At 39.8% G+C, this 19353-nt stretch overlaps 1 protein-coding gene across 4 annotated transcripts in view; it reads left to right on the top strand.

The window, feature by feature from the left end:
- LOC129829259 (uncharacterized) overlaps nt 1-19353 on the top strand; it is a 97507-nt gene that overhangs the window by 41091 nt on the left and 37063 nt on the right. For all 4 annotated transcript variants that reach the window (XM_055890965.1, XM_055890964.1, XM_055890963.1 and 1 more), the window contains exons 9-10: nt 274-332; nt 2102-2191. In XM_055890965.1, coding sequence (XP_055746940.1) covers nt 274-332; nt 2102-2191 — 149 coding nt within the window. The remainder of the gene's footprint in view (nt 1-273; nt 333-2101; nt 2192-19353) is intronic.

Genomic DNA, 19353 nt, shown 5'->3' with positions numbered 1-19353 from the left:
AAAACATGAAAATTGTGCCGTCTGGTTTGCTTAGTATGATCAATTTGAAATGATTTATACTTTTACTTTTGATACTTAAGTATATTTTTGCAATTACATTTACTTTTGATACTTAAATATATTTGAAACCAAATACTTTTAGACTTTTACTCAAGTAGTAGTTCACTGGGTTACTTTTCATTTTCTACTAAGGTATCTTTACTTTTACTTAAGTGTGAAAATTGGGTACTTTTTCCACCACTGAATAGATGGATGTCTTTCTTCCTTATCCAGATGGTGTCCATGCCTTGACCTGTGCCCTGATGCTGCTAAACACAGACCTGCATGGCCATGTAAGTAGAATTTAGTCTCTGTGTGCATGCGTGTTAGGTGAGTTCAGCCTAGAGTTTAGAGTAGAGACAATTTTCAGAGATCCATCCCCCCAGGCTCCACTGACTCAGTACAATGGTAGTTGTGGGGGAAAAGCCCCAGACTGATCGAAGGCTGATCTGGGACCAGCCTCCTGATTACAATGTGCTCCACACTCTATCATAAATCCAGTCCATCTCAAGCTGTAGACTGATTTCAGTATAGCTCTAAATCTAGGCCATCTACATGGTACATGGTGTGATGTGCAGCCTCTGCAAATGATTACAGATAGTTAAGTCGGAGCCATTTATATAATATATGGATACATTTAGCTCTGGTTGAAGGGGCTAGAGGTAGCTGGATGAAAAACCCTCTCTCTCTATTGAGAGATGCCAGGCTGATATACAGCCTTCAGTGTATTCATCCCCCTCAACTTATTCCACATTTTGTTGTCTTACAGACTGAATTCAATATGCATTCAATATATACTTATGTAAATGAGATATTTCTGTATTTCATTTTCAATACATTTGCAAACATTTCTAAAAACATATTTCCACTTTGTCAACATGGGGTGTAACACAAACAAATTTGGAAAAAGTGAAGAGGTATGATTACTTTCTGAAGGCACTGTAGCGCTGTGCTTCATCATCATCATTCATCATCGTAGTCACCAATGTCGTCATCTTCTTCTTCTTCATCGTCATCAATGGCGTCATCCCGATCATCATCATCATAGTCTCCAGCATCTTCTTCTCCCTCTTTATCGTCATTGACTTGCTCTTTTCATCAATATTTCCGCTATCTGTGAAAGTCCTCAGCCTGAAGTGTCTCCACTTGCGCTGCCCGAATAGCTCGATTTTTGATGGCAGGACTGAGTAAGACGCTTCAGGAGGGTGGTGACGTGTGTTTGTGAGGCAGAGGTCCTGGGTTGAGCCTCGGTATGAGCCGAATCAGAAGGAAGTGATACTCGCTAAGCAAGCAGCGTGAAGTCCTTTGCTCAGTCTTCTTCTTAACACTCTCAGCTCATCAGCTAGATTAAATCATTTGGATGAGGTCCCTGAAAGTAATTTCTTCCCATAACATCCTTCAAAGATGAATTCTAATATAGCTGTCAGAGAGCTGCAGAAGGTCTGATGAATTATAAAAATCTGTGAATGTATTTGTGGTTCAAATATTTTTGATGACTGATATTAGTGATACTTTTAAAGATTATATATATATATATAGCATAGTAGTCTCGGAAATCCCAGAGCTAGGGCAACAGTACTAGGTCTGGAAATGATGTAGGATTGTCTTGGCCAATTCAGGGAGGGTGCTCTTCAGACAGACAATTCTTCCAACAAATCACAAGTTTGGTGTAGACGGGCTTCAAAATAATCCCCTCTGAAACATGACCGAGGTGGACACGCAATGTGGACACAGATGGCTAGGCACATTTTTTCCACAGTCAGTCAGTGGTTGTAAACTTGTAATGCTAACTTCGTGGCGCATGCAAACTACTCTCCTGCAAAATACACTCATTGAATATATCCTCCGTGAGCTCCATCTAGCTAACTACCGGAAATGTTTATAGCAGAGCTCTGGACGGATGTTGAGGCACCCAACTCCGCCCTTTCGTCTCTCCCAAATTGAAGTTGGCTTAAGTACAGACATGTACTATATGCTGGAAAATTGGTACATTGTGGGAGGCAACCCGTCTGTCTAGAGAGACTAATAGCATAGAGTAAGTACTGTGTATCATATTTTTCAGAACATTGGCAAAAGGATGTCCTGCACACAGTTCATTGGCAACCTGGAGGGTATGAATGACGGTCAAGACTTTTCCAAAGACCTTCTGAAGGTGAGTCACTGTACTGTACATTGCTATAAACACACACACAAGCACACACACATACACATACACACATGTGCACATGCACACAAGCACACACACACTGATGCACATGTATGCACACGCACATGGACACACAGACACATGAACAGACAGACACACGCCACCGCGAGTGTGTTTGTGTGTCCTGCTGAGTGCTCTGTGTTGTTGTGCCATGGTATTCTGTACAGTAGCTTGGCCAGCTGGCCTCCGTGTGTCCCCTGAGTACACCTACCACGGCTCTGCCTCGGTCACCATTTCCTGTAGCACACTTCGGCATGGCGCGGGGCGGGGTGTTGTGGGTTGGTGGAGGCTAATTGTTATGTTGTCTGTAAGACATACTGTACCTCCCTTCCGGGGCATCTGCGCTCAAGATCAGACAATATTAGGTTATGATATTAGGTTATTCCTGTTGTGGGCAACAAAATGGGATTAGGCCCATCTGGAGGACTTAATTTAGAACCCACAGGCACACTAGTGGATGCCAGATTAGCTAAATCAGTGGGTTGCCTGCTGTTGACATGGCTAATGATGATGTGTTTTATTAATTTTGTCTGCAAAGCGTTCCCTCAACACAATTCCCCAGAGCATAAGTCAACAAGTTGTAATGATGTATCTATAATACATGAGAGGGAGAAAGAGAGGCATGGAATATTTTTTGCCCAGAAATGAAGGGGTAGGAATTCTAAAACGACTGCTTTTTGCTGTGAGAGAGCTAGAGAGACATAGAGAGACAGACAGAGAGACATAGAGAGATATAGAGAGAGACAGAGAGAGAGACAGAGAGACTTCTTGTTGCCACAAGTAAATAGCAACCAGTGAAGAACAAACACCATTATAAATACAACCCATATTTATGTTTATTTATTTTCCCTTTTGTACTTTCACTGTTTGCACATAATATGACATTTCTAATGCCTTTATTCTTTTGGAACTTTTGTGAGTGTAATTTTTCCTGTTAATTTTTGTTTATTATCTACTTCACTTGCTTTGGCAATGTTAACATACGTGAAATTGAATTGAGCGAGAGAGACATAGAGAGAGAATGACATTACTTTCAGACCACAGCAAAATTACAGCCTACTTGAACAGAGCAATACTCAAACATGAGGCATCAAAGCCCAACAAACTGCATGCTATTAAGAAATGCTATAGATTAAAGAAATAGTGTAGAAATCTACCAAAGAACAATTGGCCAAAAACAAATCCAATCCCCCCTAAATGACCTTCTGGGCAAAATGTTTATTGTAATAGTGAAGGTGTAAACTTAGCAGTTGAATGTCTGAACAGTATATTTGTTATATCAAATGTAAAAAAAATACTAGCAGAAAACCGGAAAAAAATTACAGCATTTATAAGGGCACAACGCGAGACCCAAATGCAGACACAGGAGGAAGATGGTAGAGCTCCGACATATATTATAACAAAGGGAGTAGGCAAAAGCAGGTCGGGGACATGCGAGAGTTCATAAACCAGGTCAGAGTCCAAAACAGTACCAGACGATAGGCAGTCTCAGGTCAGGCCAGGCAGGGGTCAGAAACCAGATCTGAGTCCAAAACAAGGGGATAGGCAGGCTGTTAGTCAGAACAGAGTGGTCAGGCAGGCGGGTACGGAGTCAGGACAGGGAAGGGTCGAAACCAGGAGGACTCGAAACAAACAGAGACTGGGAAAAACAGGAGCAAGGAAAACCGCTGGTTGACTTGGCAAACAAGACGAACTGGCGCAGAGAGACAGGAAACACAGGGATAAATACACTGGGGATAATAAGTGACACCTGGAGGGGGTGGAGACAATCACAAGGACAAGGACAATCACAAGGAAAGCCCTTACGTAGACGTAGGACGTAGACGGCGGACGTAAAGGTAATGGCGGACTGAACGAAGTTATGTAGAGCACCTCAAGATAAAACATAATATTCGAAATATCTGCTAAATTAGACTAAAATATTAGCACTAAATAATCTGGTGGGTGATAACCTTCAATCTGGATAATAACACAAAACAAATCCTAAGACTAGAGACATTTATCGACAAATATTACGAAAACAAGCAACACCCAAACATGACGGAGAATAAGACAAGGGAACCGAATCAAAAACGAAAACGTGACTCCTCAACCGACACGGATGATCTAATATTCTCAACACCGGCAATGGTAAAGGTCGAAACCGATCTGTTAAAATCAATAAATGACAAACTGGGTATACTTGAATTAGTTAGTAAAGATATAAAAGACTTGAAAGCAAGCCTAGAGATGAGTGATGAAAAAGCTGCAACATTAGAGAAGGAAACACACGCGCTAAAAGTGACGGTCAATAAGATTGAAACCGAAATGAATGAATTTAAAAAGGAGAACAATGTTCTGAAAGAATGCTTACTGGACATACAAACTAGATCCATGAGAGAGAATTTGGTACTTACAGGTATCCAAGAGAAAGAAGGAGAGGTTCCTGAATCTGTAGTTAGAGAGTTCCTTTTTGCAGCGCTTCAGATTCCACGCAAAGTTATCGATAAGATCCAACTTGAACGTGTACACCGCCTCAGACAGAGAGGGCAGAGGTACGAACGCCCAATCGTTGCCAAATTTGCTTCATTTAAAGATAAAGTAGCCAAAATGAGGACAGGGACCATGAGCAGCACTGCTCCCTCAAGATTCTGAGCCTGCTTGGCAGTGTTGGTCCTGCAAAGCCAAAGCCCCCTAAAGGGAGAGCATAATAAACAAGGAAATTCTCAAAGCTGCTAATGAGAACCTTGACGACCTTGTACCTAGCCGGTGGGGATTCCGGTGGGGTGCCCCCACCCAGGCAGTGGCAGTGCTGGCAACACTAGCTGCAGTAACCCATGGGGAGGGGGTCACACTCGGACATTCAGAGAGGGGGTATATTATTGTGGCCCTGGTGGCACGAAACCAATCGGACTGCATGGAGATGCTTGGGAACATGGTCAAAATGGATGACCGTATTGTGGGTGTTTCAGGAAGAAGGTGTACATTTGACCTCCATCATCTAGGATGTGACAATGCTAAATACATCTCTACATTTATGCTCATTTTTTGCGCGGTCTTGCAGGCCTTCTCATGCAGCTGCAACTGCAAGTACATTTGTAAATCATGACCCATCTTGAGTTGGGCTCTGGGATGGTGCAATTGTTGAGAGGGTGAGCTTATGGTTGTGTGGGGGTAAGGGCTGAATGTGTGTGGGTGTATGTGTGTATCCCACAACTGTTGCGAAGGAAGAAGTAAAAGATGTTAGGGACTATAGAGGATGATTCACAGCAATATGTAATAAAAATCGAGGTGAGGGCGATGGAAATGCATTTGGCAATGGATCTGCTTCGGTTCGGTGGATGGTGCTGTGTGCACTTTTCGAAGGATGGATCCCAGTCGGTCCGGGGCTGTGCGATGCGGGGGGTCGGGGGTGGTCTGCCGGACATTGGGATGACAACCCAACTCGAGATGGGGGCTTTTGGCGGGTGGAATAGTGGGGACCAATTGGAGGTTTGCTTAGTGGAGATGCAAATGTCATGGTACAACTATATAGACACTCAATCATTATGTTACTTTTTAATAGGACGTTTACAAACATATATTTTGATAAAAATAATTGAAAGGTGTGTCTCATTATGGTAAGTGGTGAAATAAGTATAGCCAGTTACAATTGTAATGGCTTAGCAGATAATAAGAAAAGATGATCAGTATTTACCTGGCTAAAAGAGAAGGATTATAATATCTACTGTTTACAGGAAACCCATTCGACAGTTTTAGATGAAGTTTTGTGGAAAAAGAACTGGGGGGGCAAAATATATTTCTCCCATGGGCAAAGAAATTCAAAAGGGGTGATGGTTTTAATTAATAATAGCTTTGATCCAAATGTGCAACTTGTCCAAACAGATCCTCAAGGTAGATGGATTATTTTAAATACGTTATTGGACAATAAACATATATGGCTTATTAACCTATACGGTCCGAATAATGATGATCCAAGCTTCTTTGACAATATATATAAGAATGTATCAACTCTACAAGCAACACTAGACTCTATTATTATAGTGGGAGATTTTAATACGGTCTTAAATACCTCTATGGACCGGAAAGGAAACCACACTACAAACTATCACCCTCAGGCACTTAAGGAAATCAGGAATGTCATGGATGTATTGGAATTAGTGGATATATGGAGACTTAAATAGCCTGACCTAGTGAGATATACATGGCGGAGGCTTAATCAAGCTAGTCGCCTTGACTACTTTCTTATATCATTCTCTCTGGCACTAAAAGTTAAAAAGTGTTTGATAAGGGACAGAATACGGTCAGACCATCACATAATTGGCATATATATTACTCTTACAGAATTTCCACGTGGGCGAGGATATTGGAAATTTAATCAAAGCCTACTAGATGATAACTTGTTTAGAACTAGGACAGAAGCATTTATAACTGACTTTTTTAGACATAACATAGGTACAGCAGATCCCCATATTGTATGGGACACTTTTAAGTGTGCCTTTAGAGGCCATGCAATTCAGTACTCATCTATAAAACAAAAGCAATTTCGATCAAAAGAGTCCATATTAACAAAGGAAATTGAAGGACTAACAGTACAGTTAGATAACAATAAAAACGGTACCATAGAGGCACAGAATAAGTTAGAGGAAAAACAAAAAGAAATGGAGGAACTTATTCAAGAAAGATCCAGTGTAATATATTACAAAAATAAAGCGAACTGAATGGAATATGGGGAAAAATGCACCAAATTCTTTTTCAATCGTCAATATAGAAATGCTACCAAAAAAAACGTATTAAAACTTGTTACAAATGATGGAGTCACGCATGATTCACCAAATGAAATTTTGAAAGAGGAAGTAAAGTACTTTAAGAATATATTTTCGTTTCAGGCTCCTCCATCTCCACTAACTGAAACTAATTGTATGTATTTTTTCCCTAATAATAATGTAAAATTAACATCTGTACAGAAAGACTCATGTGAAGGCCTAATTACAGAGGAGGAACTACTTGATGCAATTGGGGCCTTTAAGGATGGGAAAACTCCAGGACTGGATGGCATACCAGTGGAAGTATACAAACATTTTTTTGATATACTCAAAGGACCATTATTAGCTTGTTTTAACCACTCCTATATAAATGATAGATTATCAGACACGCAACAAGAAGGTGTGATATCATTATTACTGAAACAGGACCCAAGTGGTATATATAAAGATCCAGCCCATTTAAAAAATTGGAGACCTCTTACACTTCAGTGTTGTGATGCAAAAATCCTAGCAAAATGCTTGGCGCATAGAATAAAAAAAGTTTTGTCAGATATTATTCATCCTAATCAGACAGGTTTTTTACATGGACGATACATTGGAGATAATATAAGGCAAGTACTGGAAACAATGGAACACTATGAAATATCGGGGACACCAGGCCTGGTTTTCATAGCTGATTTTGAAAAGGCTTTTGATAAAGTACGACTGGAGTTTATATATAAATGCCTAGAATATTTCAATTTTGGGGAATCTCTTATAAAATGGGTAAAAATTATGTATAGTAACCCTAGGTGTAAAATAGTAAATAATGGCTACATCTCAGAAAGTTTTAAACTATCTAGAGGAGTAAAACAAGGTTGTCCACTATCGGCATATCTATTTATTATTGCCATCGAAATGTTAGCTGTTAAAATTAGATCAAACATTAATATTAAGGGATTAGAAATCCAAGGCCTAAAAACTAAGGTGTCATTGTACGCTGATGATTCATGTTTTCTTTTAAAACCACAACTAGAAACTCTCCACGGCCTCTTAGAGGATCTAGATACATTTGCTATCCTCTCTGGATTAAAACCAAATTATGATAAATGTACCATATTACGTATTGGATCACTAAAAAATACACATTTTACATTGCCATGTAGTTTACCAATTAAATGGTCTGACGGTGATGTGGCATACTCGGTATACAAATCCCAAAAGAAAGAAATGATCTCACTCCAATAAATTTTTATAGAAAGTTAGCAAAAATAGATAAGATCTTGCTACCATGGAAAGGAAAATACCTGTCTATTTGTGGGAAAATCACCCTGATTAACTCTTTAATCATATCACAGTTTACCTATTTGCTTATGGTTTTGCCTACACCTAGTGACATGCTTTTTAAATTATATGAACAAAAAATATTCAATTTTATTTGGAACGGCAAGCCAGATAAAATTAAAAGGGCCTATTTATATAACGAATATGAATTCGGAGGGCAGAAATTATTAAATATTAAAGCATTAGACCTCTCACTAAAGGCATCAGTCATACAAAAGTTATACTTAAATCCAAACTGGTTCTCTAGTAGATTGGTACGAATGTCTCATCCTATGTTCAAGAAGGGCCTTTTTCCCTTTATTCAGATTACACCTGCTCACTTTCGGTTGCTTGAAAAGGAAATAATTTCCAAAATATCTTTATTTTTTAAACAAGCCTTAGAAAGTTGGTTGCAATTTCAGTTTAATCCACCTGAAAGGACAGAACAAATAGTACAACAAATCTTGTGGTTAAATTCAAATATAGTAATTGATAAAAAAACTGTATTTATCGAAGAAATGTTTAAAAAAGGTATAATTTTTGTGAATGATATCATAAATAGGACTGGTGGAGTAATGTCACACATGCAGCTAACACAGACATATGGAAATGTCTGCTCTACCCAAAATTACAACCAATTAATTGCGGCATTACCACAAAAATGGAAGAGGCAGGTGGAAGGGGATAAAAGTAAGGAACTTGTATGTCGGCCTTATATTAAAGAACATAAATGGTTAAAGAAAACTGTGATAAATAAAAACATATACCAATTTCATTTAAGGACCAAAAAACTTACAGCTGTGCCATATAAATTGCAAAATAGTTGGGAAGAGATTTTCGATGTACCCATTCCATGGCACATGGTTTATGAATTGATACGCAAAACAACGCCGGATTCAAAACTTCGAATTTTTCAATTTAAATTATTGTACAAAATTCTTGCAACTAATAGAATGTTATATATATGGGGGATACAATCTTCCCAGCTCTGTAGATTCTGCTGTGAGGAGGCAGAGTCATTAGACCATTTATTTTGGTATTGTCCGCATGTAGCTCGTTTTTGGTCACAGGTCCAGGAATGGTTGAAGAATTGCAACATTTGCGTAGAACTAACGCTACAGATAGCAATACTGGGGGATTTGAAAAGCCATAGTCAATCAATCAATAATATAATAATTATTTTAGCAAAAATGTTTATTTTTAATTAACAATCCGTGGAAGCTATGAGAATAGGAAGATTCAAATCTTTTGTGAAGCATCACAGCACAGTTGAAAAATATATGGCAAATAAAAATACGAAATGGATGATGTTGGAAGATAGATGGGAAAGGTTGAGTGGAGCTGAAGGGTGGGACTAATAACAAGATAAACAATGTAGGGCATACGGGATCTGTGAAATGTGTATAGGTGCGGAGCTATTGTGAAATAGCACAGTTACAAGTGGAAATCAAACTGGATGGACAACAGAAATAGAGGAAGGACTAAGAACAAACAAGAGAGAACTATTATAAAGTAGACTGTGTCTGTAAAATGTGTATAAGATGTATAAATTGAAGGTAAAAACAGAAATGTTATCAGTTTACTCCAATTGGGGGATCGGTGGTAGGGTTTGCGGGGAATAATAATAAAGGTATACTCTTTAAAAAAAGTATGTATGTCTATGTAGGTATGTGTATGTATATATGTGTATATGTATGCATACGTGAATGGATATATATATTTACCCAAAAAAATATGGGGGATTGGAAATGATGCAGACAATTACATTGGAAGCAACATTCTTTCCGCAATATTAAGCTGATCCACCCCCCCCCGCCCCCCCCCCAAAAAAAAATCAAAAAAAAAATCACAAGGACAGGTGAACCAGATCAGGGTGTGGCACCATTGAGAAATGGTTTGATGAAGAGTGCAAAAGCCTAAGAAAGACATGTAGAAACCTATCCAACCAAAAACAAAGACCCAGAAAACCAGAACATACACCTTTATTACGGGGAAACACTAAAACAGTACAAAAATACAGCAAGAAAAATGAAGGAACAGCACGTCAGAATGTGATTGAAGAATCACTTCTGGGAAAATTGGAAAACACTGAACAAACAACAGTGTGAAGAGCTAGAAAAAGGGAGATGTATGAATTAAAACCACTTCTCAAACCTTTTCAGCCATATACTGTAACAACGAACCAAGAGCAAAAACATATACATGACAATTTACAAATCTTAGAATCAGCTATTAAAGACTACCAGAACCCATTGAATTTTCCAATTACATTGAGTGAACTACAGGACAAAATGCCAACCCTCCAACCCAAAAAAGGCCTGTGGTGTTGATGGTATCCTAAATGAAATGATAAATATACAGACCACAAATTCAAAGTGGCTATACTCAAACTCTCCAATATTATCCTCAGCCCAATATTTGGAACCAAGGTCTGATCACACCAATCCAAAAAAGTGGAGACAAATCTGACCCCAATAATTACAGCGAATGTGTCAACAGTATCCTCAACAGCACACTCTAACATTTCCTCAGTGAAAACAATGTCCTGAGCAAATTTCTAATTTGCTTCTTACCAAAATACCATATGACAGAACACATATACAATCTGCACGCCCTAATTGACAAACAAACAAAACAAAAGCAAAGTCTTCTCATGATTTGTTGATTTCAAAAATGCTTTTGACGCAATTTTGCATAAATTCATTCCAGACACCATTGCCCTAGAGCATACAAAGAATCACACATACCTCAGCCTAAACATCAGCACCACAGGTAACTAGCAAACATCAGCACCACAGGTAACTAGCAAACATCAGCACCACAGGTAACTAGCAAACATCAGCACCACAGGTAACTAGCAAACATCAGCACCACAGGTAACTTCCACAAGGCTGTGAACAATCTGAAAGGCAAGAAGGGCCTTCTACGCCATCAAAAGGAGCATACAATTTGACATCCCAATTAGGATCTGGCAAAAAATACTCCAATCAGTTATAGAACTCATTGCCGTCTATGGCAGTAAGGTCTGGGGTCCACTCACCTACCAAGAATTAACTAAATGGGGAAAACACCCAATTGAGACTCTGCACGCAGAGTCCTGAAAAATATCCTCAGAGTACAACGCAAAACCCCTAATAATACATGCAGAGCAGAAATAGGATTATACCAGCCCACTAATGATCAAAATCCAGAAAAGAGCCATTCAATTCCAGAACCACCTAAAGGAATGTAATGCCCAAACTTTCCATCACAAAACCCTAACCTGCAAGGAGATAAACACCTCAGCCAACTGGTTCTGGGGCTCTGTTCACAAATACAAACAAACCACACAGAGCACCAGGGCAGCAACACAATTACAAACTACTTCAAGACTGTTGGAAAAGCCTTCCAGGTGAAGCTGGTTGAGAGAATGCCAAGCATGTGCAAAAGCTGTCATCAAGGCAAAGGGTGGCTACTTTGAAAATTGTTTGGTTACTACATCATTCCATATGTGTTATTTCATAGTTTTGATGTCTTCACGATTATTCTACAATGTAGAAAATAGTGAAAATAAAGAAAAACCCTTGAATGAGTAGGTGTATCCAAACTTTTGACTGGTACAGTATATATAGATATATATATATCAGTATTTCACTCAAATTACACAAGCCCACAAAAATTTCGAACACAAATCACATTTTGACAAACTCCCGTATCTGTTAGGTTGGATGCAATCTATCACAGTGCCATCCGTTTTGTCACCAAAGCCCCATATACTACCCACCACTGCGACCTGTATGCTTTCGTTGGCTGGTCCTCGCTTCATACTCATCGCCAAACCCACTGGCTCCAGGTCATCTACAAGTCTTTGCTAGGTAAAGCCCCGCCTTATCTCAGCTCACTGGTCACCATAGCAGCACCCACCCATAGCACCAAAGCCAATTCCCCCTTTGGCCACCTTTCCTTCCAGTTCTCTGCTGCCAATGACTGGAACGAACTGCAAGAATCACTGAAGCTGGAGACTCATATCTCCCTCACTAGCTTTAAGCACCAGCTGTCAGAGCAGCTCACAGATCACTTCACCTGTACATAGCCCATCTGTAAATAGCCCATCCAACTACCTCATCCCCATACTGTATTTCTTTATTTATCTTGCTCCTTTGCACCCCAGTATCTCTACTTGCACATTCATCTTCTGCACATTATCACTCCAGTGTTTAATTGATATATTGTAATTACTTCGCCACCATGGCCTATTTATTGCCTTACCTCCCTTATCTTACCTCATTTGCACACACTGTATATAGACTTTTTCTACTGTATTATTGACTGTATGTTTGTTTATTCCATGTATAACTCTGTGTTGTTGTATGTGTCGAACTGCTTTGCTTTATCTTGGCCAGGTCGCAGTTGTAAATGAGAACTTGTTCTCAACTAGCCTACCTGGTTAAATAAAGGTGAAATAAAAAAAAATTAAAAATTGGTGAAATACCGCAGTGTGCAATCCCAATAGCAAAATGTGTTACCTGCTGCCACGAGAAAAGGTCAACCATTGGGTCAGAAACACCAATGTGAATATAACCTATATCAAATCAAATCAAAGTTTATTTGTCACGTGCGCCGAATACAACAGGTGAAATGTTTACTAACAAGCCCTAACCAACAGTGCAATTTTTAAGTTAAAAATAAGTACTACATAAACAATAGATAAGTAAAGAAATAAAAAAATCTGTAAAATGACAGTGAAAATAACAGTAGCGAGGCTATATACAGGTGGTACCGGTATAGAGTCAAAGTGCGATTAGTCGGGCTAATTGAGGTAATAGGGGGGAGACACAATGCAAATAGTCCGGGTAGCCATTTGATTACCTGTTCAGGAGTCTTTTGGCTTGGGGGTAAATGCTGTTGAGAAGCGTTTTGGTCCTAGACTTGGTGCGGTAGCAGAGAGAACAGTCTATGACTGGGGTGGCTGGGGTCTTAGACAATGTGTAGAGGTCCTGGATGGCAGGAAGCTTAGCCCCAGTGATGTACTGGGCCTTACGCACTACCCTCTGTAGTGCCTTGCGGTCGGAGGCCGAGCAGTTGCTGTACCAGGCAGTGATGCAACCAGTCAGGATGCTCTCGATGTGGCAGCTGTAGAACCTTTTGAGGTTCTGAGGACCATGCCAAATCTTTTCAGCCTCCTGAGGGGTAATAGGTATTGTTGTGTCCTCTTCATGACTGTCTTGGTGTGTTTGGACCATTCTAGTTTGTTGTTGATGTGGACACCAAGGAACTTGAAGCTCTCAACCTGCCTATTTATTTCCCCCGTCATTCGAAATACATTCTAATATTTGCGCATTGTCACAACACCGTACATAGTTTATGTAACATTTTAAATGTTATGCAATTTTTTAAAACCGCTAACATTATAATATTTAAAATGTTGTTTTTCTCTTAACTTTTTGTGTGTGTAATGTTTACTGATAATGTCAGAATTTTTTGGGGTCTTTGTTTTGTTTAATTTGCTTTATTGGTTTTTAGTTGTTGTTTTGTTTATTGTTTATTGCAATTGCTTAAACACTTTTTTCCATGCCAATAAAGCCCCTTTGAATTGAATTGAATTGAGAGCGATAGAGAGAGAGAGAGGGAGAGCATAGGAATAAGCCCATTGATTTGGGGTAGCTTTTTTATTAATGCACCGTATAGATCCAGGAAGTCTTTTAAAATCAGGCTCTCCTGCCACTCTCTCTGACTTTCCTTTCTCTTTCCCCCTCTCTTTCTCTAAATCTCCAAATGTTTCCCCTGCCCGCTCTCCATCTCTCGATTCCTAAATCTTCTGGTCACTTTTTTTTCTCTATGCTTTGCTCTCGTTTTCTGTCTTTCTCACCTTTTGCTTTGTCACTGTAAATGATCCCTCACCTACTTGCACTCCCACTCCCTCTTCTCTGCCCCATCCCCCTCCTGGCTTATCCTTCAATCACTTCCTTCTGACTGAATGACTGTCATGCCGATTCCCTGTTATCTGCTTCATATTCCTAATCTCCTTCCCTCCTTTTCCTGCTTTCCCATTTCCCCCTCCATATCTGGAGTGTATCCCTGTTCAGCAGCAGAGTTTGCATAATCATAATAATTTTCCATTATATACACACAGACACACACACACACGTGGGCGCACTTGAATGCACGCACGCACACACACATATATGTGCATGCATAGACACACACATACAAACACACACACACACGCGCGGCTGTGTGTCTCATACTGGGCCAACCTGAGCCTGACATCTGCACCAAAGGACTCAAAGTAGGGGCTCAATCCATCCACTTTCACTCATTCGCTCATTCTGTCTCTGTCTCTTTATTTCATGCTCTCATTCTGTCTCTCTCCACTTCTAGCTCTCTTAATGCTCTCTCTTTCTCACTAACTTTCTATCTCCTTCTCTCTTCCCCCTCTCTCTCTTGCTTTCTCTCTCGTGCCTGCTCTCGCTCTCCCTCTCGTTTACGTTTTCAGTATAGCACCATTTTGCCAGCACCGCAGCACCACCCACCATGCCACCCTCTCACTCTTTGCCTACTCTCTTTCTCCTCCCTCCCTCCCTTTTTCTTGAGATTCAAAGTGTTTTATTTCCGGCGGTATGAAATAGCAGTGGCCCCCGGAGGAGGCAAACCTATGTGCTGCTCTTCTCTTCTATCTCTGACATTACACTCTCTCACACCATCTTTCTCTTACCCTGCTACAGTACTTCCATTCCTCAACCCCCTAATACTAAGCAGCTCATGGCCAGTCTTCTGTTTTTTCCTTTCCCCCTTTCCCCATACACTCTTTCTCTCCTCTAGCTCTTTCTCCTTTCTCCTTGTGCACTCATTCTTTTATGCATATTTTATTTATCGTGAAGTAAGGAGGCATGTTGTATCCTTGTTTGTTTATTTGTTTATGTACATGTATATTCATGTTCAACTGTTTTATAGAGACTTTGTTTTGTATCCAGAGTACTGTAGAATCGAATATAAAAAATCACATAGATCTCATATCTCCAAAGATACATAGTTATATAGAGTATAGAGGTGGGTAAGGTGATTAACATGTGCCATATGTGGTACAGTATATGGATGTACAATATAGCATGGAGAATACCTTTTGCATCCAAAATACTGGAAAAACACAAACGGATCACATTCAGTTATTGTTAAAGGAATTAGATTCCTATGTGTTCGTAGGAATTAGATTCCTATGTGTTCGTTAACCAATTTAATTATAACCAAGCAAACACTCTGTCAGTTTATAAGAATTTGTAAGGTTCTTATTTGCATAAAATAGACAAAGACCAGCCACCAAATTAATCAATAGCGTTTATTCTCGAGAGATCTCGACTCAAAATACCGTGTACATTAGTTTATATATCACACACAGCGTCATAGCGTCCTAAATGTCCCTCCTTCTCTCCGACAAGAACAAAGCTGATTCAAAAGTCCATTCCAACACACTAACGCACATACATTACACACTATATCTGGATTATCTCCTGAAGTCTCACCACAGTTTATTACCACTTAGCTGACAGTTCCAGTTCTGTTAAGATTGTTTTTAAAGATTTGGGCTCAATTTCTCTGTTATACTAATCTATAATGAGCCTTTGACTGACCAGTGGGCAATGGCCGGCCCCCCTATCAAGATGGGCTGGCCTGGTTTTCTGATAGGCTGAGTTGAGGTCACGCAAACTCACATTCAAAGTAAACGCGGGATCAGCAAAGAGACCTGCTCCAACTCTGTCATCAGTTAGACAGCCAAGATCATGGATTGTAAACAACAGAAAGGGTGCCTATAAACTTAGAAAGTGCACATTGTGCATGGTCACCTCACCCAAAATGTAATATTTTTGGGGCAGCTAAAACCATGATTTGGTCAAACAGTAAAGTGCATTATCCTAATGATTCCTGTAATGAAAGTGTCTGCCCTGCCCCGCCCCTGTACCTGTGCACTCACTGGGGCCCGCTGCTGTGAAAAACGAGCGACTCTACCATCCCCACCAGCGCTCAAGAGAAAAATGCGTTCTGATCGTATAACATTTCAAAATGCAATTGCAGGATAAACACAGCTTTGGAAGCTTTGTCCTCTTGTCCCTGATGAAGAGAGGAGGGTGTCAGCTTTCTGTATGTACGGTTGAAGTCGGAAGTTTACATACACCTTAGCCAAATACATTTAAACTCAGTTTTTCACAATTCCTGACATTTAATCCTAGTAAAAATTCCCTGTCTTAACCTGTCTAGGATCAGCGTGGCGCTAGCGGCACTCCCCCCCCCCCCCCCCACTGAAAAACCAGTGCCGCGAAATTCAAAAAAAATATTTTTTTAAAATATTTAACTTTCACACATTAAAGTCCAATACAGCTAATGAAAGACACAGATCTTATGAATCCAGTCAACATTTCCGATTTTTAAAATGTTTTACAGGGAAGACACAATATGTAAAGATGTACATCTATTACCTAAAAAACACATTAGCATATTCCACCATCTTTTATTTGTCCACCAACACCAGTAGCCATCACCAATTCGGCTAAACTAAGATATTTATAGCCCCTAACCAACAAAAAAACTCATTAGATGACAGTCTGATAACATATTTATGGTATGGGATAGGTTTTGTTAGAAAAAAGTGCATATTTCAGGTATATGGCATAGTTTACAATTGCACCCACCATCACAAATGGACTAGAATAATTACAATGAGCAACGTGTTTACCTAACTACTAATCATCAAACATTTCGTAAAAATACACAGCATACACGAATCGAAAGACACAGATCCTGTGAATACAGACAATATTTCAGATTTTCTAAGTGTCTTACAGCGAAAACACAATAAATCGTTATATTAGCTTAGCACATAGCAATTAGCAGCCCAGCATTGATTCTAGCCAAAGTGAGCGATAAAAGTCAACATCGCCAAAAGATATTAATTTTTTCACTAACCTTCTCAGAATTCTTCCGATGACACTCCTGTAACATCACATTACAACATGCATATACAGTTTGATCGAAAATGTTTATATTTAGCCACCAAAATCATGGTTAGACAATGTGAAATGTAGACAAGCTGGTAAAGAAAACGTCCTTGCGCCACTTAGACAGTGATCTACTCTTATACATAAATACTCATAAACGTGACTAAAAAATATAGGGTGGACAGGGATTGATAGACAATTTAATTCTTAATACAATTGCGTTATTACATTTTTTAATTTATCCTTACTTTTCAATACAGTTTGCGCCAAGCGAAGCTACGTCAAAAAACATGGAGTCCTAAGCCACTAAAATGTTTCGACAGAAACACGATTTATCATAATAAAAATGTCCTACCTTGAGCTGTTCTTCCATCAGTATCTTGGGCAAAGGATCCTTTCTTGGGAGAAATCGTCTTTTGGTGGAAAGCTGTCCTCTTGCCATGTGGAAATGTCAACTACGTTCGGGATGAACTGAAAAGCGTGACCAACTTTTCACATCGTTGCAAAAATAAATGTCCCAAAATCGCACTAAACGGATATAAATTGCTATAAAACGCTTTAAATTAACTACTTTGTGATGTTTGTAACTCCTATAACGAGTGAAAAGATGACCGGAGAAATATAACAGGCTAAACTAACGCTTGGAACAGGAGAGGGTCGGTGTCTTCCACGCGCGTTACGCAGCAAGAAAAGACTTGCTAGCTAAAGGTTTTTTTCATTTGTAGGGCCTGTGAACGAGCAATCGAGCCCGTTGGAATCGTCATCACGTAAAGGCATCCAGGGGAAGACGTAAGAAGTGTCCGCATAGTCATAGCAACGACAGTGCCCGTTTAAATGACTTCAGAAAAGTGGCCAACGTTTCTCAAATCTGACTCCATGTCAGGGAAATTGCTGTAGAATGGGCTCTGTTCCACTTAGAGACAAAATTTCAACTCCTATAGAAACTATAGACTGTTTTCTATCCAATAATAATAATAATATGCATATTGTACGATCAAGGATTTTGTGGGAAGCCGTTTAAAAAATTAGCCACATTAGCATAAATAGTCTAAACAGCGCCCCCATCCCCAACAGGTTAAGTCAGTTAGGATCACCAATTTTTTTTCTTAAATGTCAGAATAATGTAGAGAGAATGCTTTATTTCAGATTTTAATTCTTTCATCACATTCCCAGTGGGTCAGACACTCAATTAGTATTTGGTAGGATTGCCTTTTAAATTGTTTAACTTGGGTCAAACGTTTCGGGTAGCCGTCCACAAGCTTCCCACAATAAGTTGGGTGAATTCTGGCCCATTCCTCCTGACAGAGCTGGTGTAACTGCGTCAGGTTTGTAGGCCTCCTTGCTCACCCACGATTTTTCAGTTATGCCCACAAACTTTCTATAGGATTGAGGTCAGGGCTTTGTGTTGGCCACTCCAATACCTTGACTTTGTTGTCCTTAAGCCATTTTGCCACAACTTTGGAAGTATGCTTGGGATTATTGTCCATTTGGAAGACCCATTTGCCACCAAGCTTTAACTTCCTGACTGATGTCTTGAGATGTTGCTTCAATATATCCACATAATTTTCCTTCTCATGATGCCATCTATTTTGTGAAGTGCACGATGCAAGATGCTGCCACCCCCGTGCTTCACGGTTGGGATGGTGTTCTTCAGCTTGCAAGCCCTTTTTCCTCCAAACAAAACGATGGTCATTATGGCCAAACAGTTCTATTTTTGTTTCATCAGACCAGAGGACATTTCTACAAAAAGTACGATCTTTGTCCCCATGTGCAGTTGCAAACCGTAGTCTGGCTTTTTTATGGCGGTTTTGGAGCAGTGGCTTCTTCCTTGCTGAGCGGCATTTCAGGTTATGTTGATTAGGACTCATTTTACTGTGGATATAGATACTTTTGTACCTGTTTCCTCCAGCATCTTCACAAGGTCCTTTGCTGTTGTTCTGGGATTAATTTGCACTTTTCGCACCGAAGTACATTCATCTCCAGGAGACAGAACGCGTCTCCTTCCTGAGCGGTTTGACGGCTGCGTGGTCCCATGGTGTTTATACTTTTGCTTACTATTGTTTGTACAGGTGAACGTGGTACTTTCAGGCGT

Source organism: Salvelinus fontinalis, chromosome 30 (genome assembly GCF_029448725.1).
Source record: "Salvelinus fontinalis isolate EN_2023a chromosome 30, ASM2944872v1, whole genome shotgun sequence".
Taxonomy (NCBI): domain Eukaryota; kingdom Metazoa; phylum Chordata; class Actinopteri; order Salmoniformes; family Salmonidae; genus Salvelinus; species Salvelinus fontinalis.
Note: the sequence above shows the minus strand (reverse complement) of the source record. Positions and strands in the feature narration are given on the sequence as shown.